Source organism: Meles meles, chromosome 1 (genome assembly GCF_922984935.1).
Source record: "Meles meles chromosome 1, mMelMel3.1 paternal haplotype, whole genome shotgun sequence".
Classification (NCBI taxonomy): Eukaryota; Metazoa; Chordata; class Mammalia; order Carnivora; family Mustelidae; genus Meles; species Meles meles.
In genome coordinates, this window is record NC_060066.1 from 170,800,105 (window position 1) to 170,826,019 (window position 25,915).

Below are 25,915 nucleotides of genomic sequence, written 5' to 3' on the forward strand. Positions count from 1 at the left end.
GGTGTTTTCAGAGCCAAATTAGAAATTATTGAACGAAGAATAGCTTCAAATGGCATATTTGTTACAACCTCTGGACCCAATGAGAGGAGGAACATGTGGGAAGGCTAGGACAGAAGACTCGTGTCCTCATGCAATGAGGCATAAAGCTGCCAGCAGCTCCCTCCCATTTTCCCACATCACGGAGGCACTCTTCATTCAACACGTGTTCAACACACGCCTACCACGTGTAAGGATACGGGACCTGCCTCAACCAGTCACCAACTACGGGGCCTTGAGCAATTTCACGACCTCCCTTCCCTGAGCTGTGAAACTGGACTCACTCTTACCTCAAAGAGGCTTTATGTGGGTTAGAGATATTGTCCATAAATTTTCGGATGGCAACTGCAGGTGCTCAAAACGTGCATCGCTATCCTCATTTATTTTTTTTTTTAAGATTTTATTTATTTATTTGACAGACAGAGATCACAAGTAGGCAGAGAGGCAGGCAGAGAGAGGAGGAAGCAGGCTCCCCGCAGAGCAGAGAGCCAGATGTGGGGCTCGATCCCAGGACCCTGGGATCATGACCTGAGCCGAAGGCAGAGGCTTTAAGCCACTGAGCCACCCAGGCGCCCCCGCTATCCTCATTTATTCAAATATTTATACAAGTAGAGTTTCTGAGCCCGTCGGCCCTGTAACAAGTTCCTGAAGGTGCTCGTGCTGCTGATCCAAGGGCCATTCCTAGAGAACCACAACCTGCCCCAACAGTGTGCACCCACTCCTTCCTGTCAAGTGCCTGATGGGACGAGACCAATATGTACAGAGGAGATGTTTGGGATAGAAAGCAGAGTGCCGGACTTGACTTGATCATAATCAGATCCCCGAGGTCTCGGTGGGAGGTACTCAAGGCGCGGCCAGACACCTAACGATGTTCCCTCTTTGTGCCTGGTCTCTGTGTAGCTCCAACCCCAGCCCCTCGACAGAGTTCTCCGTCCAAATCATCTGCGTCCCATGCCAGCGATCCCACCACGGATGACATCTTCGAAGAGGGCTTTGAAAGTCCCAGCAAGAGCGAAGGGCAAGAAGCTGTAAGTGGCCGGTCTGTTCTTTCTGGGTCTGCTTTTCCTTAAAATTAAAACCGCGGTATGTGAAATGGACAGTGGCCCAGGAAACCTGCATAGGAAAGAATGCTGGCTCAGAGTCTCAGGTTCTAAATGGGGCCCTCGGGGGCGTTTTCTTTGATGATCAAATGAGCAGCTGAAAAACGTTGTCCTTTTGTGAGTCGCTCAGCACGACCCTGCATGGGTGGGTGTGGCGTCCTCCAACTGCTGTTGCTGCCTCCTTTTAAAATAACTGATGATATGTATGCATGAAATTATGCCCAGCTGTCTTCTGCTTTCTGTTGTTGAAAAGACCAGAAAAAAAAAGTGTTATCTTCTTGTGTTCTAGCCTGATGGATCACAGGCCTCATCCAACAGTGATCCATTTGGGGAGCCCAGTGGGGAGCCCAGTGGTGATAATATAAGTCCGCAGGCCGGTAGCTAGATAGCACAGGTCTGGGTAGGTATCTGTTCTTTTTATCTACTTCACCCTTAAGCTCTCTGCTTTCCCCTCAGCTTGTCCCTCCATTTCTGAAGTCACCTCCCCGATGTTCACTCCGTCTCTCCTTGCCTGAGCCCATCCCCGATGTTCGCACCATCCCCCCTTGCCTGCTGTTTGCCATCTTGTGTTTCCTCATGGATGCATGACCTTTGACATATACTGCTAGGTAGGGGTAGGGGTGAGGAGTGGGGAATGGTCATATTCTTTTATTAATGATACGTGCTGAGTGGATGGTGGTGATAGAATGAGGCACGGTCCCCATTCCTCGACATGGGATTCAGTTTCAGAAAGCATCAGCCTTCCAAGATGGACACGGTCCCCCCCACCCTGATTCTTTTCTCACTGGGGCGTGTGATCCAACTGTTTTCATCTTTTAAGCGAAGCGTCACTGCATTTGCCTACACTCCACAGATCTAAAGAGGTCACCAACCAAACATCCCGAGAAGCCAGGCTAAGAAGCAAAACCAAGCCGTGCTTGCAATTAGATGGCTAGAGATGGACCATCACGATAGCCCGGGCACGCCCTCACCCTTCCTAACGTAAAAGTGAAATTCAGAGCTCAAAGACCTGTAGCATTTGCTTGAGGCTCTGCTGTTTGCATCTGTGCTGCAGCGTGCGGCCCGCCGCCCAACCACTTCAGATCCCATCAGCAGCTACTTTGAAAGAAGTGTACTCACATACACTAGAAGTGGCTCTTGGCCCTTGAATTTCAATACCTCTGATTTGATCAAAAGAAAGAGGAGCTGATGAAGCTCACCTTCTCGGGAGACAGAAGTACACCTCACTCCCCAGGCATGATTCCGGAGGTCACTCCGTGACAAATGTGTTCAATTTTCAGAGACTTGCCTAGTTTTCCATACATGGGTAGGACTGCAAGGCTCTACCCACAGGGCTCCCCTTCTTTAGTCCTGAACGGTGTGGTCAGAGCCATTCAAAGGGTAAACAGTTTTCACCATTCATAAATGGATTCTGAGTCTGCCTTGAAATCATGCTCAGTTCACGTGGAAGTTATTTTGACAGTTCCTGAAAGCTAGTACAGTGTTTGGAAAGTGTATTTTGCTAATAGATTTTATGGTTATAAACTTAACACACTGCATATTTTGCCACGTTTTCTATCAGTACAACAGCATAGAGTAACATATCACGCCGCGCAAAGCCACGTACGACCCCTCTAAAAATTCTGTCTTGCGAAGCTATTTGGGAAGCAGGTGAATTAAAGACAAAGTCAATGTTCCAGAAAAGAGAAGAGCTGGGGATTATGGGTGGATGTCTTGGAAAGATTCCCCAAGAGGTTTTCTACCCCTTGTGTATGTTTTATTTCACGTGCTCAACCTTGTCTTGAAAAATCTGATGAATGAACTAGAGGTGACAAGAGCCATTCATCAGTATAACGGCTAACATCGTCCTAAAATTGAAGTTCTTCTAGAAAACAAAGATGACTTACACCATTTGCAGATCAATGTATCAAACCCTTGTCTTTATGAGCCTGTTCAGCTGGAGACAAACAAGCCCAACTCTTTCTTGGGGCCTCAGGCTGTCCCGTGGTGGAGTTGTAAATGGACGGACCATGGGGCAGTAGGAAGAGCTCAGAATTTGGAAATTTGGATCCAAATTCCAATTTGCCCAGGAAATCTTGGGCAAGAACCATAATTTCTTTTGCGTCTTGGTTTCTTCACCTGCTAGAAGAGGCTTAAATCATCTGCTAGGTTAGCAGAGACAGTACTTCCGTCTCCAGGAGGGAGATAGACACTCAGCCCTCAGCTCAAAACTCAGCTTAAAAATCTGGGCGCTAGAGGGAAACTGGTTTAGAATTATAAACCCTAATGAGATTTCATAGTAATTGTCTATCTTATTTTTGAAAATAAGGATAAAAACGGTGTCCTCCTCAGAGGGTGATTGTTTGGGCGAAATGAGGTGATCACAACATCTGGCACATAGAAAGCCCCCAACAGATCTTAGCTGTCATCAGCCCTAGCATCACCGTCATCATCCTACATGCTCAATACGTGTTCCCCAGTACCTTAGATTTTATATATTTTGCCTTGATATGGAATATATTACACCATAAGGACCCAGGCCATTGGCTGGGAGGTTTTGCTATGTATTTCCTGTCTTTAGATAATTAATTTGCAATATGCCTCCGGATAGAGATGGCATCTCCATAGAGAGATGCCAGAAGGCTGCTGGATTTTATCTGGAGGTCGTTTTCAATATGCCTTAAAACAGTTTCAGAGGGAAAAAAAAAAAAAAAGTAGGAAAAGAAAATTTTGATAACTAAGCTCTCTAATCAGAATGATCCCCATGAGGGTCTCACAGACCACCTCTCCATTCCAAAAAATGAGCGGCCTCCAGTTGACTTACAAGTCACAACCAATAGCTCCCACCCCAAAAGGGCTGGACTATAATCTACAATGAAACAGTTTTCTCCCTTTGATACTTAGTTTAGCAATATCACGATTGCCTCTCAAGAATCCCATGCCAACGGCTGATGCCAGCCTTGCAGACATATCCCCAAAGACACCCCCTCCCCGCTCATCCACCCCAAGGGAAGCCCAAATGAGCCTTCCTGGGCCCTTCTATCTCTAGCAACCCAAGCCATGTTTGACCCTCCCGCCTCAGTCACATTCACTCATCCACCGAACTGGGAATCTCCTGACTGCAATTCCTTAGTGCCTTTCCAGACATTTGAAGATGGGATACCATGCAGGGAAAGCCACATCCGTGGCTCTCTTTTCCCCTTTGTCTTCATACAGCTGGAAAGCAGGAGTATTTTTCTTATCACCCTAGCATTGTGTCCCAGCTTAAATAAAATAGTATTTCTATTTTATTAGAAATACCCACACAATGCTTAGTAGGTAGGGGGGACATCTATTGATAAATGAAAGCCATCTCGCACCAGAGCAAGAGGGAACAAACAGATTCCGTCTTCACCGGTGGAATCTTCAGGACCAATCTCACACAGCATTTCTGTTTTCGCAATAAAGGGCAATATCTTCGATTATTTTGTTTTCTCCCCCCACCCTCCCGTCTGGGAGAATCACGTGTCTTTGAAAGACTGGGTCAACAGTGGCAGAAAAAAAGAACCAAAATAATATTGTAATGGCTGGTGTGGGAATGGCAGGTAATTTATACTTCACTGACGTGTTGCTAGAGCAATTTTAAGGGCGAAATGTTAGCTTTTGAGGAGATGAAAGAAAAATGAAAACATTTATTTGGTTAAATGGCTAAGTAAATAAACTGCCTATCAGACTTGCCCAGCTGTCAAGTCAAAGTAGCATCTGTAACAATGGGGAATTGTTTGGTCTGTCTCCCTTAGTAACAATGGATATTGCCATAAATAATATGTCACTGTCACGTTTTTAATACCGATCTTCGTGGCGCGAACCCAAGACATAGGAAATATTACCTGATGGATTTCTGGTGTTCGAGGGAAAAGAAGGCTGAACTTCAGATGCCTTAGGAGGAAGAATCTACAAAAACAAAAACAAAATCTTTTTAAAAAGAGAGAAAAAAATGCCCGGAGTCAGGGACTTAGGTCTGGATTATGGTTTTAAAGCAGGTGACCTTAGGCAAGCACATAACCCCTTTGTACCCTGGTCCCTCACACGGATGCTTGTGGATAATTAATTATAACAGCTCCTTCCCTGGGCTGTTCCAGAATCAGAAATCATGAATATGAAAGTGCTTTATAAGCTCTGAAAGCAGAATACATGTATTTGGAATTATTGTTGCTATTTCGGTTTTAAATAGAATGAAGGAACAGAGCCTTAAATCAGAGAACCGCAAATGATCAAAAAAAACAAACAAACAAAAAATCAGAAAATAATCTGTCCGTCTCTTGGACATAGGACTCAGAGCCAAGTCCAACCCAAGGTGTTGGGATTCGTGCAGTCAGGGGATAGGAAGGGCCCAGCTGAGGGCCTGGTCAGCCAGGACGGAGAGGTGGGCTTGGTGCCCAGAAATATTTAAAAGATGAAATCAAGAGAAGGTTAAGACAAAGGAAATGGGAAGTGAGGATGAGGACATAACCTGCGACAAGCCCCACATTCCTGATTTGGGAATCTAGGGGTGCCGAGTCACTGTGCTAAACGGCACAGGATGGCATGCTTGACCGGAGACAGGGCGGTTGACTTCCAACTCAAGTTGCACTTGAGATGCCCATGAGACACCCAAGTAGCAATGCAGAAGGCTGCTGGATTTTATCTGGAGGTCAAAGGAGAAAACCAGATTGGACACAGCAAGATTTCAGTATGGTTTTAAGCCACTAGCGGAGTGGGCACAAGCAGGATATGCTGATCATTTAGCCCAGAGGTCAGCAGACTCTTTGTAACTATCTATGCCTCGTGGGCCAGGTCTCCATTGCAATGAATCTACTCCACCGTGAGAGAAAGAAAGCAGGAAAAGACAGTGCATGAAGGAATGGATGTGGCTGAGTTCCAATAATGCTTAAAATACTTTATTAAATTAATTATTAAAAAACAGAGAGCCACCAAAATTAGCTAACCTCTGATTTAGATCCCACTCGCTGTTTCTAGACTCACTCTGCAGAAGGCAATCATCATGCCTTTCATTTACTACCACTAACAAAGTAGATCTTAAAATTACTAGCATGTTTATAACACTTTTGATAAACATCGCCTAATTCAATCCTCCAGGGAACCCACTTCAGTATTTTTATCATTCCCATTTCACAGATAGGACAGGTGAGGTGGAGAGGTTAATGGCTTGCTGAAATCACAAGATTCACTCATAATGGGGCTAGGATTTGAATCTGCACCCGGATTAAATAACTCAGGAGCTCTCATCCAAACCAGAATACGGGGGTTTTAGCAGCTTCACTTCGACTTAACAGCTCTGTGACTTGAGGCAGATGGCTTCATTTCCAACCTTTGGTCTTCTTTTCTGTAAAGCAATTCCCATATGCCCTCCTGGCTGACACTCTCGGGCCTCCTAACCTGCCTGGGTCACCGGGTCAGAGCATGAAAGACCCAATCCACAAACAAGATCTTCTGCAGCACCCTTCCCCCCAGCTGTCCTTATTCCAGCAAAGGACAGGACAGAGGACCGTCCAATATGCTGACTTGATTAGGGTTCTAGACATTATTGGCCTGAGACCAAGGGCCCACTCCTGATGACCAGGAGTTTACTTTGGACAGCACCCTTGCTTACAGCAGAGAACTGGCGTCAGCAACCTCAGTGTCTCATCTGCTGTGTGACAGGGTCACGAAAGATGATGCATGTGTTCAAAGCAGATAGTTAGTGTCCATCATTGTTGGAGAAATGCAGAATTGATCAGAACATATGCAGGACACCCCCCGCCCCCCGCCCTGGGACTCAGATTCTGCTTCTCTGGATTCACCAAGTGGGTTTCAGCACCCCGAGACCTCAGGAAGCAGGTGCGCCTGGCAGCATTGTCCACACTGGCTTTAAATCCATCCTGTATTTGAAAGACTTTCCTATCCTGAAAGGCCGACCTTCAGGCCGAAAGTTATGAGAAGGTGTTGTGGGTTTTTGCTTTTCCTTTTTATCCAAAGACTCCCAGCACTTGTTAAAATTTTTCATGTCATTTGAGCTCATTTATTACTTGTCACAATCCCTCGAGGTAGATGTTACAAGCCCCATTTTACGGATTAAGAAACTGAGACCCAGATAAAATTTTCTCCTAAGTTCATGCAGGAAGTTAGGATTGCTGGGCTCTTCCTGGCTCTGAGACCCCTGTGTTTTTGATGACTGTCTTCATGTCTTCAGGTAAAACTTTAAGTTCTTTATTTCAGCCTCATGTCCGCCCTCTGGCTGTACCACTGGCTTTTATGTTTGTGAGCACAGGACATGTAAAACCCCACAGAACCGGGCCCCAGTATTGGGGCTGGTGGTTGCCTGGGCAGAGTGTTGCTGAGGGACTCGAGCTTTGGCTCCCGTGTGGCTCCAGTCGGAACCCTGGCTTGGCTAGATGTTGCTCTGCCCCCCAAGCATAGACAGGCTCGCTCGGCAAGCAGGTTGCATGGCGCCCTTTGCTCTCACCTCGGAGACCACCTTTCTCAGCATGCCACGGCTTCTCTCCGCTAAACAATTTTTCACGGGATGTATCTTTGATAGCTGTGGCCCAGGTTTCCCAAAACACACATAATAGAATTGAAAGGGGTGCAGAGGACTAAGCTTAATTTAGGTGCCTTTAAAAGGGGGGCTCATTATAAGGCAGAATAGGAAACTCTTTGCTTCCGCCCATCAGACCAAAAAGGTGGGGCCACCTGGGTGGGGGAAGTGAGGAAGCACAGAAGTGGGAGGCCGTACCCTGGGCTGCTGCCCCCACCACCACCCCGTTTCTGATGCAACTTTAAGAAAAACAGCTCTCAAGTCTGGAGCCTCACTTTCTTCCTGCAGGGAAGGGTCAGGCTGAGGGCCCTTCTCACTCTGATGTTCTACAAGAGGGAGCACGTGGTAGTGGAGAGGACAGTGGGCTTAAGGACACCTGGATACGTTTCCCTGAAACTCTAGGAAAGGACAAATCTAATCTGTAATGGTCAAAAGCAGATCAGTGGTTGCTGGTGCCAGAGTGAGAGTTTGACTAAGAAGGACTCAGGGAAGGTTCTGGAAGTTCTATAGCTTGAGTGTGGTGAGGGCCACATGGTGTATATGCTTGTCAAAACTCATCAGACTGTGCCCTTAAAATGAGAATGTTGTGTTGTATGCAGATCATACCTCGATGAAACTGATTTTAAAAGGAGAATAGGAGAAGTCATAGAAATGGAAGGTAAATCAGAGTTTCCCGGGGGTTGGGGCTGTGGGGGAATGGGGAGATACTGCTTAATGAGTACAGTCTGGGGTGATGAAAGTGTTGTCCAGCATTGCAAACATAATTAATGGCTCTGGATTGGACACTTAAAAATGATTAAAATGGCAAATGCTATGCTGTATATATTATACTGCAATAAAAAAGAAAGCTAAAAAAAAAAAAAATAACAAACCTGATTACATCCAGCTCTGAACTGTGCAGGCTGAGTGACCTTGGGCAAATCATCAAGCTTGGAAGAGGCTTCTTCTTTGCTCTAAGAGATAGTACTATCCAGTGTATAGTCTCCGTATGACACCCAAGTGAGATCATGTATGTGAGATAAGAATGACCTGACAGATTGCCAGTTCTTCTGTAAATAGAAGCTTTTATTACCCTAATTCTGTGATTCTACATGGCTCCTGTACGTGAGACCGTAATTCATACTGGAAATAGTCTGCAAACATGTGGAAGTCTCTTATCCACAGAGCGGTGCAGCCAGTTTCTTTAAGATTAACTCCACCTTCTTTCTGCACCATATCCCTGGGTACCCCAGCGCCATTATTGCACTTCCTAATGGAGCCCAGGAGCAGGTGCTCTTAGGTGCTGTGAAGAAGCCACCTTTAGGGGATCGTCAGGCCTGAAACTGTCTTCTGCAAAGGAAAGATAAAACCACATACCCATTATGGACATCGGGGAGGGTATGTGTTATGGTGAGTGCTGTGAAGTGTGTAAGCCTGATGATTCATAGACCTGTACCCCTGGGGTTCATAGTACATTATATGTTAATAAAAATAATTTTTTTAAAAAAACTATTAAAATTTAAACAAAAAACAAGAAAAACATATACCCAGGTGAAAAGGAACTCACCTTTCTGTAGCAGGCTCTGGGCTAGATAATAGATATATTCCTTCTTCAATCCTTACCACAGCTCTCAAAGAGAGGATAGCCTCATTTTACTAGGGAAGATTCTGGAACTCAGAGGAGTTAAGTAACCTACACAGAGTCCCTCAGTCCTAGACTACTTCAGTGCCCTGTATAGACCTCTGTCTGCACTGCATCATCTGATCTTCTAGTACATTCCACACAGTGAGCTCCACCATGCCCCAGTTCTGAGTGAGAACAGAGTGGCCCACATCACCTGCAGAGTCCAGGAAGCCTTTATATAGGAGCTGGGTCTAAAAGTTGAACTCCTGCTGCAGTACAAAGGGAGTCCCCTAAGGCACAGGAACTGCCTGAACAGTCTCAGAGCCAGGAAATTCCTGTCATGTGAGGTGACCGGAAGGTAGGGCATAGGAGAGGGAAAGGAAGCTGATGATGCTGGCCATGTTGGAAAGTACACCTGTTGTGTACCGTCCCAAGGGGGATGCATTTTCCTTGGGGTAATAAGGAGTCAGGATGGTTGTTTTCGAGAAGGAGATTGGCATGACCAAATCCATTTCAAAAAGATCATTCTGCTAGGGGCATAAAGACATTGAAGGGAAAAAAGGAAAAAAAAAACAACCCAAAACATGATTTACGTGACTGAAGGTTGAGCTTTGATTCACGCTCTGGAAGGGGCATTTATTAGCCCTAATGGAGTATGAGATGAATGGGTCTCCTGTGCCCAGCTAAGGAGGTTTGACTTTACCCTGTGGGTGATGGTGAGCCTCTGAAAGATTTGAAGGAGGCCAGAGATGCGGTCAAAGCTGCCAGAAAAAAACAAAAAATATCAACAGGGTGCTGTGCTAATGTATGATTCCATTTAGGCTTTTGGAATATTGAAAATAGCCTGAACCCCATCACGACCTTGCCAGAAGCCAGGTCGGAAATTTCTGGATCCAATGATTTCTTACTCCCCTCCAGCTCTGACAGTCTAAGATTCTGTAACAGGGAAGGTAAAGCTATTGCCAAAACGTATAATGCATCACGGTGTCAGACTTTGGGATTATCTGCTGCTTGGGGTTTTCCACACCACTGCTCCCCTTCATTAGTGGGGATAATTGAGAGTTGACTATAGTCCTTACTGCTGTTGTGATGGGTATTTGAAGCTGAATTCCGGCAAGCAGGAGATGTGTGAATATTTATCTCAGCTGCAGAAAGTTAATGCAGTGTGGCATTAATTACCCTGTCTGAGCCTGCTGTCTTCTTCTGTTTTTAGGTGTCATTCTCAGTTGAATAAATTAGTTTCCAGAATTAGAAGAGAGCAAACTGTAGGGTGAGATCAAGGCAGCCTGACTTCTTAGGGTATCCAAAAAGAAGAGTGGGCTGAGCAGTTCTACCCAAGAAAGATAAAGATGTATCCTCTAGCCTGGCGCAGGCAGACCACATTTCTATTCCCCTGAACTTGTACTTGACAACACTACTCTACCTTGGCTCCATCCAGCCCCACGTGCAGAACACAAACACACAGTATCACGGTGGGCATTGGCCTTGAAACAGGGATTTGAAACATTTCAAGGCCTTGGCAGGGATCAAGTATATAATAACTCAACTTGCTATAGATTTTGCTAGATCAGATTTTGAGAGAAAAAAGGCAAACTGCAATGTATTTAGGACAAAGTGATCAGAACAGTGAAGAAAGTAGAAACTATCATAGTCGTTCGTGAATCCAACCAACCTTCATTGAGCACCTACTATGCTAGGTCAACATGTGTGGACAAGCAGAAGGGCTTGCCAAGCAGTAACCCAGAGGTGGGATACGGAATCAGGGGCTTCCATATTTTCTGTCATCAGGCATTTGGGCGAAGGATTACACATACTTTTTACATTCCCACGAGTAGTATGAAGTCTCACGGGTGGAAAGCTTGGAGGCACAAATCGGTGTTCCGGGTAGTCTGTTCTGTTACAGAATAGGGGGCCTCAAAGGGTAGGAAGATGCTTTTCCCTGGAAAAATCGTCATGATGTGGTCCAGGAGAAGTCATCTGGGGCTGCATGGCAGGAGTCTTGGATTCTATCCATGACATGGTTTCTAAGTAACCTTTGGCTCTAAAGAAACAAAAAGTCCTTTCTCTAGGCTTCAGATTCTTCATCTGTACAATGATGGATCTGGACAGAATTATCTCCTAGTCCATTCCTACTTTATAATAAAAGCAAGCAGTATGATCTGTTAAATGCATGAAGTGCAGCAGATGACCTTAAGATCACACCCCTTCTCTGACCTTCAATTGTTATCTGCAAAATGAGACAGATAGAATAAAAGCCACTCCCAGGACCATTAGGCAGATAAAATAAGACATGAGGTGCTTTGTAAACTGGGAAGCACTCAGCAACACTACAGACCAAATGGTTGGTCTTTTCCTTTTATGTGACAATTGTTATAATAGACTAGAAAAAGCACTAGGCCCCACTTTCAGATCTCATGTCCCAAACTCATGAGCTGTAGGACCGTGAAAAAATTACTTAACTTCTCTGTATGTGATTTCCCATTTGCAAAGGAGATAAAGCATCTGTTTTCTATGGCTGCTTTGATGAGTTAAAAAGACAATGTACTTGAAGATAGCTAGCGTGGTGCCAGATACATGGTCAGGGCTCCCAGAATCTCAGTTCAGTCTGGTGGTTCAAGAAAATAAGCAAATAGAAAGGATCTATACTCACATGACAAGATGTAGGCCAATAGAGAAGCATGACAGAATGAAGACATCACCGTGTCCATTTAATTCTGGCACAAATGTCAAAGAGTGACAGCAACAGGTCGGTTTGAAAGAAGGGCCTATGTATGCTTAAGACCAGAGTCCTGATCTGATCTGCTTGGACAGCACATCTTGGGCCATTTCAACATGAAGAAGTCTGAAGTCGTTCCAGCAGGGCTGAACACCATTTCCCATCTCCCTTTGGACTGAGGGTTTGCCTTATTCTGTCCTGGTGAAAATCCTGGTGTCTGTCTCAGGACAGCCAGTTCCACAGTTACGAGCAAATGATGGGCCAACCCTGAAGTGGGAGATTGGTTGGAAACCACTCCCAGAAGCTCTTAACCAAGAGCTAACATCCTAATTGCTGTTTCTCTCACTCCAGAGTGTGCCCCGTCCTCACTGCTTGTGGAAACCAAAGAGCCGTTTGAAATAGAATTTCAGCGGTTTCAAGTAGACATTCATAAAGCTATGTTGGAGAAACATGCACTTGACTCAGGATGATTGTTACCATTTTCTGAAGACCTCTTACTGCCAAGCACTGTGCTAGATGCTTTACATATATTATCTCTAATTCTCCCAAGAACCCCATAGGAAGAACAGTATTGTTCCCATTTAATGGTTGGGAAAACTGAGGCCTAGAAAGGCCAAGTATCCTGCCCACACTGATTGCCCAGCTCTCTTGGGTATACCATGCTTTTTTCCCTCACTGGGAAACCAGTCTCAGTTTGAAAACCAAAGCAAAACTGGGTGAGTAGTTATTCTTGATCATTAAAACAAGTTGCCAGAATGACATGCATCATGATCAAATAATCCGAAAATTACCTAAGGTCATCCATCATAAACTGTCATCTTTCTGTTCTTATCCCAAACCCTCCTTCCCTCGCTGTCTCAGAAAATCCTATCTGGAAAAGAGTGGGTCTCACTTTGTCCCTCTGTCCCCAGGAGCTGGAGCCTCTCTATGCGCAGATCAACAGACCTAAGAAGTAGCATCGAGGTGAGCTCACGGCGGGTGCTTCAAGACTGGCATGGACATCAGCATCGTGACAGGCTCTCTTGTATTCTTCCACCTCACCTCATCTCACGACGAAATTCATGATTGCCCAACGGGACTCATTTGGAAGAGGGAACTAAGAGTTTTTGGCAACCAATGGCAGATAACTATGGCAGCACAATAAAAAAAAAAAAATCAGAAAAGTATAAAAAAATTTTACCCAACATTCAATCATAAATCAAGCAAATCATGCTTACCTGACAAATATTCTGAGCTCTTTTAGTGTGGGTTTAAATGACCCAGTACGCGAAATCATAATTCTCTTTTTATTTCTTGACCTGTTGACCGCTGTAAAGACATCAAATGTGGAGTGACAGGCCTCAGAGAGTGACAACAGGGTTGGCACTGACTTCTTTTAGACAAAAGCAAGAGGTCCTCCATGACTACAGTATCCTCATCCATATGCCTTCTGACATATGACGATGTCTTTTCATCACTCCGCAGGGCCTGGTCTGCCATTTTTTCCCCTCTCCTTTGTCATGTTTGAAAATTAATGGGTGTAAAAATTTTTGTATTGCTTTTGACTTTTTTTAGTTATGGTGAGGAAATCTAACTGGAAAAGAAAAGCCTCATATGAAATGAATTTACTTGAAAATCACAAGACAAATAAGTGGTAATTCTTTATGATCAAGAATGTTGCCAAAACAACCCTTTAGCTATTCTGCATCCTGGAGAAGAAAGACAGCTTTCGGTTGGAACCTTCATTCTGTGAGTAGGAAAGGACATTGGATCCCATTGATGAGAAGGATGGAAAATGCATCTGATTTTCTCAGAAGCTCTAAACTCTAAGTACAATAAAATGATATTTTTTATTTTTCCGATATCTTGCTGCTGTGATGCTATGCAGACAAGTGTCTTCTTCACGTACCATTTTCAAAGAAAAGTCATTTGCCAAATAATTCTGGTACAATCCTGGTAATGTGGTTTTGGATCTTAAAACCGACCTTCTAGTGGAACAATGGTGACATGAATATTCAGAATAACAAACTGATTCCGGGATCCCAATGGTTCATCTCTATCTCTTTTTGTACATCAGAAAATTCAAATGGGATTTTTATTTTGTAACTTGAAAGAGAAAAAAAAAAAAAACCTTACCATTAAACTCTTTAAATATTTAAGGGAAATGGCTTTAAGGAGTTCTAATGAAAAAAAATTGCCAGTTTTTTTTTTTTTTTGTAAATATAAATGTTAATGAAAATGCTTTTTAATAATGCCATTACACTGTAGAGAAGGTAGCAGATTGAGTGCAGGATGTGACAAACTTGATGGATGGGGCTCCCTCTCCAGATGTTATTGTGGAGCATATGGGAGGAAGCTGGAGTTCAGGGACAGCTGGCAGGAGCCTGTGGCCCATCAGCAGCTAGTGAACAGGAAGGGAGCACGTGACCCCACCGTCGACTCCAGCCAGGGGAGTGCCCGCCGTTGGCGGAAAATGAGAAACGTTCACATTCTGAAGGCCTGGCCTTCAGATTCTGAAACTCCCTCCCACGTCTTCACTCCCATTCACCACCCCCGCCCCCATAGAGATCGCTGGACTGTTTGTATGTGAAACAGAAGAGTTTAAGCTTCCTTTTTTTTTTTACACTTATGAGACAAAAAGTGCAGTGTTCAGTTTGTATGTTTAGCACATAATTTTCATAAAGAATCTATATATTTTTGCCCTACAGAGAATTGTTCTACAGGTCACGTGTGTTTTCCTGATGTTCCTATGCAGTTCCAGTATGTCGAATTTAGTGGTTTAACACTAAGGAGAAAGCGTTAGAGGACTGTGTGACTAACTGGACTTGGGGTTACCTGTTATTACTTGGTTTTCAAATTGGGAAAGTAAAATTCTTTTGACGCTGATCTGATTGACTTAAATAGGCCTGTGTACTGTGGTTCTTCCTACCAATAGAAAGTAAAGTGATTGGAAAGAAGGTATACTTGTTGACAAAGAGAAAATCGAAATCAAGGTAATCATTACTGCTTGAGGCCCAAATTGTACACCGTCAGGTCACTGGAACGTGATATTTTTTTTTTTCCAGTTAGGTCGACTGACCAAATGTCCTTAAGAATCTATGTCAATGTCATCTTAACGTGGAAGGTCCAAAGAACCAGAAAAGTGAGAAGGGCCATTTATCCCCCGCTGTAATCATCACCTGTTGGTCCACGTGATTTCTCCAGGAATGTGCATCCATTTTATAATTAAGTCATCCTTTCACAGGAAGGGGACAATGGGAGAGGTGAGATGACCATGAGAGTCGTCCTGAAACTGGTTGGATTCTGTTTGCTGGGGATTGGGTAGGATAGGCTGTTCCCCTGAGGGAAATGGCTTCCGCTGCTCTGCTGTCCGTGGTTCTGATTCTGACCAAGTGGTGCTATATCTTCTCCCTCACGGTGGCTGTCTGGAGTTTGTCTTGCGGCATCACACCATTATACCGATTCTTTGGGTGGCTCGTGACACGTTCCGAGCGAATGCGGACTGATGTTGCTGTTTCGGGTACACCGTCTGGAGTTAATTTCCCAGCAAAAAGTGACAGCCCAGTGGACTTGTCATCATTCATTGAATGCGACTGGACGTGTAACTGACTCTGGACTTAACAAAGATGCCCGTGTGATGCATGAAAGTGAGGGAAATAAACTCAAGATTTTTAAACTGCCATCCTTGTGATCATTGGCAGAATTCTGAGTTTTAACGAGCGCTGTTGGGTAAGCTCAGAATCACCATATCCTATCCCAAGAGTACAGTGGAATTCCCAAGTAAGAGCCAAGGAGCCAGTACCAAAAAGGCCATGGGGAGTCTGCCCAGTTTCGGTTAGATCGATAGAAAAATCTGTGTGTACAACTGTTAATTCCTCATCCTTCACTAGCACTAAATTTGTCACTTTAAATTTTGAAACCAGGGAAACGCCACCTGTCATTCTGTCCCCATGACCCGTAGCTCTTTGATCTTCCCGTGCCACCAGACTTCCTTTATGATCCGTACTCATCCCAGTGTCTACCGAAACCCCATTATGTCATGTACCGGGCACCTTCTTTTAAAAAAAAATGTTTACTCTGTGGGTTTGGTTCATTTCAATTTCTGCGTTCTGACACATATTTTTTTAATAAAGATGAGAAAGAGAAAATGACTGTTTGCAGTACATTTCTAGACCTACTTTAACTTTACCTCAGATGACAGTTTGTTAACATATATGGACACATTATTTTTAACTTTATGTACAATACATTCAACAACAGTGAAATTTTTAGAAATTTTCCATTAATTTCTGTAACACGCCATGTATAACTGTTAACAAATAAACATGTTTGAGAACAACAGCTTAGCCTGGTTTTATTCCACGAGTTTCCACTGGATACTTTGGCAAAGGATTGGAAGATGAAATCGCTTCTCTGTAAGCTTCCATCTGACCGGGCAAAGGCCTCAGTCTTCCTGGCACTGGGCCAGAAAGAGAAAGCTTCATGGAGTAGTTAGATCATCAGCTCATCTTCCATTGACTTCAGACACTTGCTATGCTTGGAGAAGAATTACAGTGAAGAATGGGGAGAATGCGGTCAGAAAGTCACACCCTGTATAGTTGTGTTGTTTGGACTTCCAGGTAGCACCAGTCTTCCAAAATTGGGAAAGACCCCAGGACTAGATCTGTGAGTTGTGTCTTCCTCTAAAAAACACCTGCTAAACTGTTGGTTTGAACATCAAGGTTAATCTTCACCCTTAAAGAGTGTGCCTTCATTCGATGCAAGGTCATCTGCTTTAAGGAACACAAAGAAGGAAGCCTCTATCTTCTTTCATATTCCCCCACATACTCCACATAAAAAAAAAAAAAATGAGACAACATAAGACCCCGCCCCCCAAAAAATAGTTTGAACCTGGACCTTGACTTATGTGTATTGAAGAACAAAGGGTAAAAGTGTATATGTGTATATATGTATATTTACTCATGTATGTGTGATTGGGTATGTGTGAGATTCTTATTTAATTTTATAACTAAATTAGTTTGTCTTTCCAATAATTATGCAGATTACAGATTGCAATTAGATCACTGAGTTGCCAAAAAAAACACCCCTGTCTAGGAATGGTTATGTTCATGATTGCATAGACACATGTTCTCAGTGTGACCTCATTATATAGAAAGCATTAGCAGAAGTTTTGGTCACATTGAGAAAATGAGGGGATGGGCCAAAATTCCAAAAAAATAAATTTGAGGCAAATAGAAGAAGCAACTTGCATACAGTAGAAAATGCTCCCTCCTGGATCAAATTGCTAGAAAATGTTACACAAGCTCTTCTGAATAAGAGTGGCTTACACTTTTTTTTTTAAGATTTTATTTATTTATTTGTCAGAGAGATAGAATACAGGCAGGCAGAGGCAGAGGGAGAAGCAGGCTCCCCGTGGAGCAAGGGGCCCGATGTGGGACTCGATCCCAGGATGCTGGGATCATACCCCGAGCCGAAGGCAACCGCCCAACCAACTGAGCCACCGAGGCATCTCAAGTGGCTTACATTTTTTGAGCAACTAATAATGTGCCTGGGAGGGGCTATATGCTTTTTGTCCATTGCCTCAGTTACTTTTCTAAACAATATGGGTAGGTATGTATCTTCCCAAATTAGAGATTTAAAAAGACACAAAGAGATTGAATAACTTCCCCAGCCAGCAAACGGTAGTTGAGGTTTGACTTTTGAGTCTGCTTACTCAACATAGTTGATTTTAATTGTAAAGAATAGTTGGATATTCACTCATTTAAATAGTTCTGCACAAACAGTATTGTCTTTCTGTCCCAGAACTTCAGTTGATCTTTGATAAAAGTTAGATTTCTAAGTTCCTCCGGTTTAATGTAAAAATAAAAATCCATTTGATGTTACCATCTTAAGTATGTGGCTAAATACATAATTTCTTTTTTAATTGCACTTTTGAAAGGGTATATGTCCGAAGGATGAAGAATATACCTTTTGGTCCTACTAGTTTCAGTTTAGCTGAAACCAAGCCCTGGTGATTTACTTTTCCAGTGTAAATGAATCCTAAAGAAGCGACAAATTAAAAGGTGTCCTATTTAACTGCTAGGAGGATGCCAAAATAAATCAGGCAGACATATCTGCTTTCATTCTGTGCTGGAGAGCAAACCCTTGTTGTTTTGACAGTAACTGTTTTTTTGTTTTACTGAGAATGACAGTAGGAAAAACACCTAGAATAAAAACAGGTTTCATTGAAATCAACCTTCAAAGCTTTGAGAGCTTTTAAAAGGTATTTAAATTCAAAGGAAATGTGAGCGATGGTGCCTGAAAGATTAGGGGGAGTGAAAAAAAAAAAAAAACCTAAGCAGATGTAAATGGCTTTTAAGCCATTTATTGACCAGTCCTCAGTATTTCTGTGAAAATATGAATTCTCACTGCCACTCTTGTGTTCCTACTCGGTATCACTCCTGTTCTAACTCTGATCTCTAAATCTTTATGCAGTTGAAGAAACTATGCAGTCCTCATTTTATAGCCTAGGAAACAAACTCAGTGATGTTCTGGAGAAGGTATCAATGAACAGAGCCAAAGAGCTCACCCAGAGGCCGTCACAGTGCCCAGGATGCGATTCCCAGATCCCTCCTGTAGTTCGTGGGTGCTTCTGTCTGCCGAGTGTCTGTGATGTTGAAATGCCCCTGCACCCCCTATAAAACACTTGGGGTCTTTCTGCATCCAATTCTTAGTAAGGACTATTCGATTAGAAAAATCACACTGTGCATTACCCTGACTGATTCTAGACAGAAATTGATTCTTAAGCAAAGTGACTGTAGTTGTTTTAAAACAAAGGGGGAAATTCGGTTTTATTCCCAAGAACAGTAATGGCTCTAACCCAATCCAATGAATATTTAATTTCAAAACAAAACCCTAACCTTCACTTTATCTTCCAAGGTATGGAGATCTGAAGAGGGAAGCTTTTTGAACAGGGTTTCTGTGCATCTTTTGCTGGAGAATATTAATGACTGCCAAGTGGAAAATGTCTAAATATTCTTGCGAGACCACAGCCTCCAGTGACTTGGGCCTTTAATCTTCTGAACACCTCTCACCACCTCTGTCACTCACGCTGGGGTCGCAGCCTGGAGGGGGAAACAAGCAGGTGGGGTTGGAGATGGAATTCCTGGCAGTCCTGGCTGGGACACTGTCCACAAGAAAAGTGCTAAACTCCTCTTCTTCTTCTTTTTTTTTTTTTTTTTAAATTTCTTTTCAGCATAACAGTGTTCATTGTTTTTGCACCACACCCAGAGCTCCATGCAACATGTGCCCTCACTAATACCCACCACCTCTTCACACTCCACTCTTAACACTTCTGCTGCGTCTCCCCTTTGGGGGTGTGGGAAACCCTAAAATCTGTCCCATTTCAGATCATATGTCACTGACACTCACTCATAGCTCAGGGCTAAGAGCTCAAGAATGCAAGAACTTAATAGTTAAAGTTGTCTCCTTTTACCTGTCTTGTTCCCTTCATAGAAGGAGAAAGAGAGAGGATCCACACTCACACAGTCCCATGTGTATCCTTTTGGGATAAAGCAGCATCATAGTGTAAACTGAAAAGAAAGGAAGCTTTACTCAATGGAGCCCACGTTCATCAGAAGAGAGACAGACGATACCAAAGGCAAACAGGTAGATAGTGTCCTGAGTTGCTGTTGTTTTTGTTTTTGTTTTTTCCTCTCTGTTGGGCACTAAACTAAGACAACACCAGGGAAGTAGAGCTTTGACCGAATCTGCACCCTTTGCTTATCATTTGTCTCTTTTGTCACATAAATGGAGCATACCCTCTTTCCTGATGGACTGATACGCAGCAGCTTCCTGAGAGCGGACTCTGAATTCCAAAAGTCTTGGTTTTGGTTCTGGCTGCACAAGTTGCCCATTGTCTGACCTCAGACGAGTCACTTGAGCTCTATAAAATTCAGCTCACTCACATGTAAAATTGAGGCAAGAATGTCTACCTCATTGGGATATTATGAGAAATAAATTTGATAATTCCATACCTGGAACATAGTAAATGCTCAGTGCACATCACCTATTATTAATATCAAAGACAATCTGATAGCTATTGTGTATTTTTGTGTTTAATTCTTTGACTTTATCCTTTATCCTTTCACATCCATTCTCCCAGCACAGCATCTCTGCTAAGTGTGCAGAATGGCAGTGAGTGATTATTATCTCTATTTTATTGTCAAAGAAAGGCAAAGAAGCATACACATACCTTCTTTGAAAATTTTTTCACTGGCAAAACTTAAAGCAAAAACGTACCATGGATTTATTCATGTAACAAGGAGTTATTAAACACCTGCTGTGTGCCAGGTCCTGTGATAAGCACTTCAGAGATTTCTCTTTTAAATGCATACATGCCTGCCCCTGCTTCCAGAAGCTCAAAATCTGATGAGGAAAATAGGTTAATAGATGAGTGAATTATAGTAGGGTTAGCGCTGGCATAAAGGCACGTGCTAACATTATGGGAGTGGTTGGACAAGGCTATCCAAAAGTACTGATCGTGGAGTTGGGTCTTAGGAGATGAATAGGGGTTCACCCAGAGGACTTGGCAGCAGAGGGGAGATGTTGGCGGAACTGGCCAGGGCAATGAGCATGATGTGCCTGCAGTGGCTATAAATGAAGGGAGAAAATGACTCACTATTGAAGCTGTTGAAAAACACAAGGAAAAAAAAATACAGTTTCTCAATTCATATTTCAATGCTAGAATAATAAAACATAAAAAAAGTAGTGCAAATTATAGCCTAATCTTTCTGATGAATAATCAAATTCCTAAATTAATTATTAACAAATTAAACATAGCTGTAAACCATGACTAAATAAAGTCAATTCTTGGAATGCAATTAATAGGTCAAGAGAAACTGTCTCATCTTAGTGGATGCCAAAAAGGCATCTGATAAAATTCATTATCCTCTTCAGTTGGAAACTGAATTAAAGAATTCCCTTCACATGGGAAAGAACATCTATGTCAAACCAGCAGCGAGTATGAAATGTAACAGTGAAACTTGAAGGCATTCCGTTAAAATCGAATGGAAGTCAAAACTGTCAGCTGTCACTTCTATTATTTAACACTATGCTGAAATTTGAGGCAGTGCAGGCACCAATATAAGAAAAAGAAATCGAGTATTCAAAAATGAGAAAATTAGCAGTGTTTACAGATTATATCTACTTTTAAAAAAAGATTTTATTTATTTGAGAGACAGCAAAAGTGAGAGAGATCACAGAGGGAGAGGGAGAAGCAGATTCGCCCATAAGTGGAGAGCCCAATGCAAAGCTCCATCCCGGCACCCTGAGATCATGACCTGAGCCAAAGGCAGATGCTTAACTCACTGAGCCACCCAGATGCCCCCAGATTATATTTTATAATGAGAAATATCTATCAGAAGCTGTATGAACTATTAAGAGAATTAAGATGGTTAGTTTAAGTATATAAAAATATTTTCTATGTTGTTATAAATAACCTTTTAGGACACTTAATGGCATAAATAGATTCCATTAATTATAGCCATAAAAATAAGATACTCAAGAATAATTATAATACTATAGATGTAAGATCTAGATTAAAAACTTTACAAAGTTATAAAACTTTGTCAAAGGGCATAAAGTAACTAAACAAATTGAGGAAAGAAGGTTCAACATTATAAAAATGTCACTTCTCCCTAATTACAGGTCATCCCTGATTTATGATGGTTCAACTTCTGATTTTTCAACTTCTACTATGGCGTGAAAGCAGCACACATTCAGTAGAAACTGTACTTTGAGGCTTAATCTTTTTAAAGATTTGATATTTATTTATTTATTTATTTTAGAGATAGAGCATGAAAGAGGGGAGGGACAGAGGGAGAGAATCTGCACGCAAACTCCTGGCTGAGCACAGAGCTTGACCCAGCGCTCAGTCTCACAGCCCATGAGATCATGGTCTGAACGGAAACCAAGAGACAGATGCTTGACCCACTAAGCCACCCAGGTGCCCCATTTGAGGTTTGATCTTTTTCCTGGACTAGCAATATGTAGTAAGATACTCTCTCCTGGTGCTGGGAAGGTCCCAGGCAGCCACACAATCACAAAAGTAAATAATTGATGCACTTAAAACCATCCTGTTTTTCACATTCAGTATGGTATTTAATAAATTGCTGGAGATAGTGAACATATTATTACAAAATAGGCTTTGTGATAGATGATTTTGCCCAACTATAGGCTAACGTAAGTATTTGAGTGCATGTAAGGTAGGCAAAGCTAAGCTGTGCTATTCAGTAGGTTAAGTATTTTAAAGGCATTTTGACTTACTACATTTTCAACCTAAAATGAGTTTATCAGAACATAACACCATTGTATGTGAGGAAGATCTGTAATTTATAGAACTGCAATTCCAATCTATCTCCAATCACATATTCATGTTCAATCATATTCTGATGCAGATCTGAAGGAGAAAAGCTAATGAGAATATTCAAAAATATGAATTTAATGAGAAGAAATTTATACTATCAAGAATATCTCAAAACATAAAGATAAAATAATTTAAAATTATTGTTGAAGGGCAAAAAATAGAATGATCAATGAAACAGAATATAAGATAAAAAAGCCCAAGAAATTCTAATTAATTAATATATAATTGAAAGTATTCAGATCAGTTGGGCTGAAGACTATTCAAATAAATGGAACTGGGATAATAAAGTCTACTAAAAAAAGTTAGATTCCTATCTCATACCATATTGTTAATGAAATTCCATATAAATGAAATATCAAATGTATATAGACATGAAAGTGTTTGGGAAAACATTAATATTTATATGGGGGTAAGAGAGCTACCATAGGTATGCAGAAAATGAAAATACAGATAGATCTAACTTCATAAAAATTTATACTTATGTAAAAAAATGCCATAAAGAACATTAAAAGACCTTAGAAAATAAGGAAAATATTTATAGTATACATTATAAACAGAGCTTTATTGTCCTGACTATACAGAAAGTTCCCAAAACTTATAGAAAGAGTTTCTAGAAACACTGGTAAGCAATATGAACAAATAATTCTTAAGGGAGAACTACAAAGGGCCCATAAACAATAGCTAGATACAGAGAGCAACTAAATGTTTCAGTAGGGAGCCCATTAACTGGATGATGGTATTATGCAGCATTTTTTGAAAAAATGAAGCAAGTCTAAATACATGAAAAAATGTCAAATATACATAAGAAGATTGGGTTTGCTAAGTTCCTGTTTCTATTAAAATATAAGAAGTATGCATATAGGTGCTTATGTATCCATAGAAAATATTTATTATGGTATTCAGGAAACTGCTCATTCATTTAATGTATATTGAGTGCCTGCTATGTTCTAGGCATTGTTCTGTATGCTGGGGAAGCCAAGCCCTCCCCCTCATCTAGCATGCTAACCTGGGGGGAGGGCGGCAGGGGGCTTGGGGGAACTTAAGGTGAAGAAGACAAACTTCTCATCTAAACCTAATTGCACTTTTGGAAATGTTATATTACTAAACACTTTACATTTCCAATATTGCTAATGGCCAAAAAGTATGTTTTAAATGCATACATTTTTGTAATAAAAGGAATTCAAATTAAGTCAGGTTCATTGTTGGCTATCAAATTAGCAGTGACTAAAAAGGTGATTGGTAAAGGTATGAGGAAACAGACACCCTCAAATACTTGGAGTGCTTAATTCAAAGATATTTTTAAATCAAAATCAACATGGTAATGTTCCACATGGTAATTCCGTGCCTGAAACTGGAATTTTTAAGATGGGAATTCCCATGGTAGTGAATAAATGTTTATGAAGATGTTCTTCACTTTTGTAATATATAAGGGAGAAATACTGGAACTCTAAATCAGCAGTGCTCTGAGACTGTAAATGCTGTTTCCAAATTATCAGTGATAAACTCCTTGAAGACAGGAGCCATATTTCTCATCTTCAACATCAGTAATTAAAAGTTTATGAATATGGACTGTGCAGTATTAAAATATTGTTGTAGAACCTGTATTTCGTCCCAAGGTTTCCCATGCCACTTTTTTAAATTAACAATTCAATATAACAGAGTGTAAAATCATCTATACATTATGATTCTAATTTGGTTGTATAAGTATATGCATTCACATACATTCATTAAAAAAAAAAAAAACCTACAAAAACCCAGGTAGTAGGACTACATATGACTTCCATTTTATCCTTTGTGCTGAATGTTTTTGTTTTATTTTACATTTTCCCAATGATGAATGTCTCTTACCTTTTTAAGCATAAAGAAATAAATTTTAAGAAACAAGGAGACAAAATGTGTTAAGAGCAGACATCACCATAATGGGTACTATTAGTTGAGCTATTTTTGTTTTGTTTCGGAGACAGAGAGAGAGGGCAGAGGGAGAGAGAGAGAATCTTAAGCAATCTCCATGCCCAGTGAGGAGCTCAATCTCTTGACTCTGAGATCATGACCTGAGCCGGAATCAAGAGTAAGACCTTAACCAACTGAGCCACCCTGGCACCCCATTTGTTGAATTTTTACCTTGTGCCAGATACCATGTGAAATGTTTTACTTAAATGAGTCCATCATCCTCACTTAAGCTCTAAGGTTTAAATTCCTGATGTTTGCATCTTTCAAATAATGATGGTAGGTTTAAAAAGAAAGCATCCATGTCACAGAAGCAGCTGTTGAAAGAGCTGAGATTCACACCCAGAGTCTTTGACTCCAGACCTCGAGCTCTTAGTGATACCAGCTTGACTCTTCACTTAGCATTAGTACAGAAAGTACCCACTGGACTTTTCAGAGGTGGCTTGGTGATGTTGGACAATATGGAGGAAGAAGAGGGTTTGGACGGATGAATGGATAAGGAAGATGTGGTCCATATACACAATGGAGTATTATGCCTCCATCAGAAAGGACGAATACCCAACTTTTGTAGCAACATGGACGGGACTGGAAGAGATTATGCTGAGCGAAATAAGTCAAGCAGAGAGAGTCAAGTATCATATGGTCTCACTTATTTGTGGAGCATAACAAATGACATGGAGGACATGGGGAGATGGAGAGGAGAGGGAGTTGAGGGAAACTGGAAGGGGAGATGAACCATGAGAGACTATGGACTCTGAAAAACAACCAGAGGGTTATGAAGGGGCGACAGGGGGGTGGGGGGGTGGGAGGTTGAGGAACCAGGTGGTGGGTAATAGGGAGGGCACGTACTGCATGGAGCACTGGGTGTGATGCCAAAACAATGAACACTGTTATGCTGTAAATAAACAAATAAAAATAAATATAAAAAAAATTTTTAAAAAATTAAAAAAAAAAAAAAGAAGAGGGTTTGGAATCAACACAACTAAGTCAAACACGTAAGCAATTTTTCACTCTATGCTTCGAATCACCCTAATGAAGTCGTTGCTTGTAATCTGTTCATCCTGTTCTCAAAGGAAGCTGATCTTTGGACAAGGTTTGAATGACTCATGATCATCCTCTGAACAGGTTCAAAGAAGCCATAAAAAAGACCCAGCCCTCTGCCTTGTATGTGTTCTTCAAAAAGGTAAGAACAGTTTGGGGAGGACTGGGCCAATGCGCATGTTGCCAGCCATGAGTGCTAACATAGCACGCACAAAATTCCACTGTGAAATCCGTAAGAGATTTTAGAGATGGCAGCAGTGGGTGAGTTGGAAGAGGGCCCAGAGGTTTCTACTCCCAAGCAGCCACCATCTGCCTTTCTTCTCACGGCAGTCCTAGTCCTACCACCACCTGCCTCCCCCCACCTCAAAAAGCCATGCCATGATCAAGGGAAAACATCTAAGTCGATCTGAACCCATAACTTATGATTTACAGTTTCTAACAACATTCTCTTTGTTTAGCATATACTCTTTATTTTAGTAAATATAAAAATGAAAAACACAGTAAAGGTAAAATATGTCACTATAAAGCTTTCCTAAACTTGTTTCTAACGCTC

General features: G+C 41.9%; 1 protein-coding gene across 6 annotated transcripts in view; it reads left to right on the forward strand.

Moving 5' to 3' along the window:
- Positions 1 to 16,308, forward strand: part of DAB1 (DAB adaptor protein 1) — a 1,148,653-nt gene extending 1,132,345 nt beyond the window's left edge. For 5 of the 6 annotated variants that reach the window (XM_046006944.1, XM_046006941.1, XM_046006945.1 and 2 more), the window contains 3 exons: positions 937 to 1,064; positions 1,426 to 1,536; positions 12,902 to 16,308. In XM_046006944.1, coding sequence (XP_045862900.1) covers positions 937 to 1,064; positions 1,426 to 1,521 — 224 coding nt within the window. In that variant the 3' untranslated portion in view covers positions 1,522 to 1,536; positions 12,902 to 16,308. The remainder of the gene's footprint in view (positions 1 to 936; positions 1,065 to 1,425; positions 1,537 to 12,901) is intronic. The other variant, XM_046006943.1, reaches the window with a different exon arrangement.
- Positions 16,309 to 25,915: the final 9,607 nt, after the last annotated feature.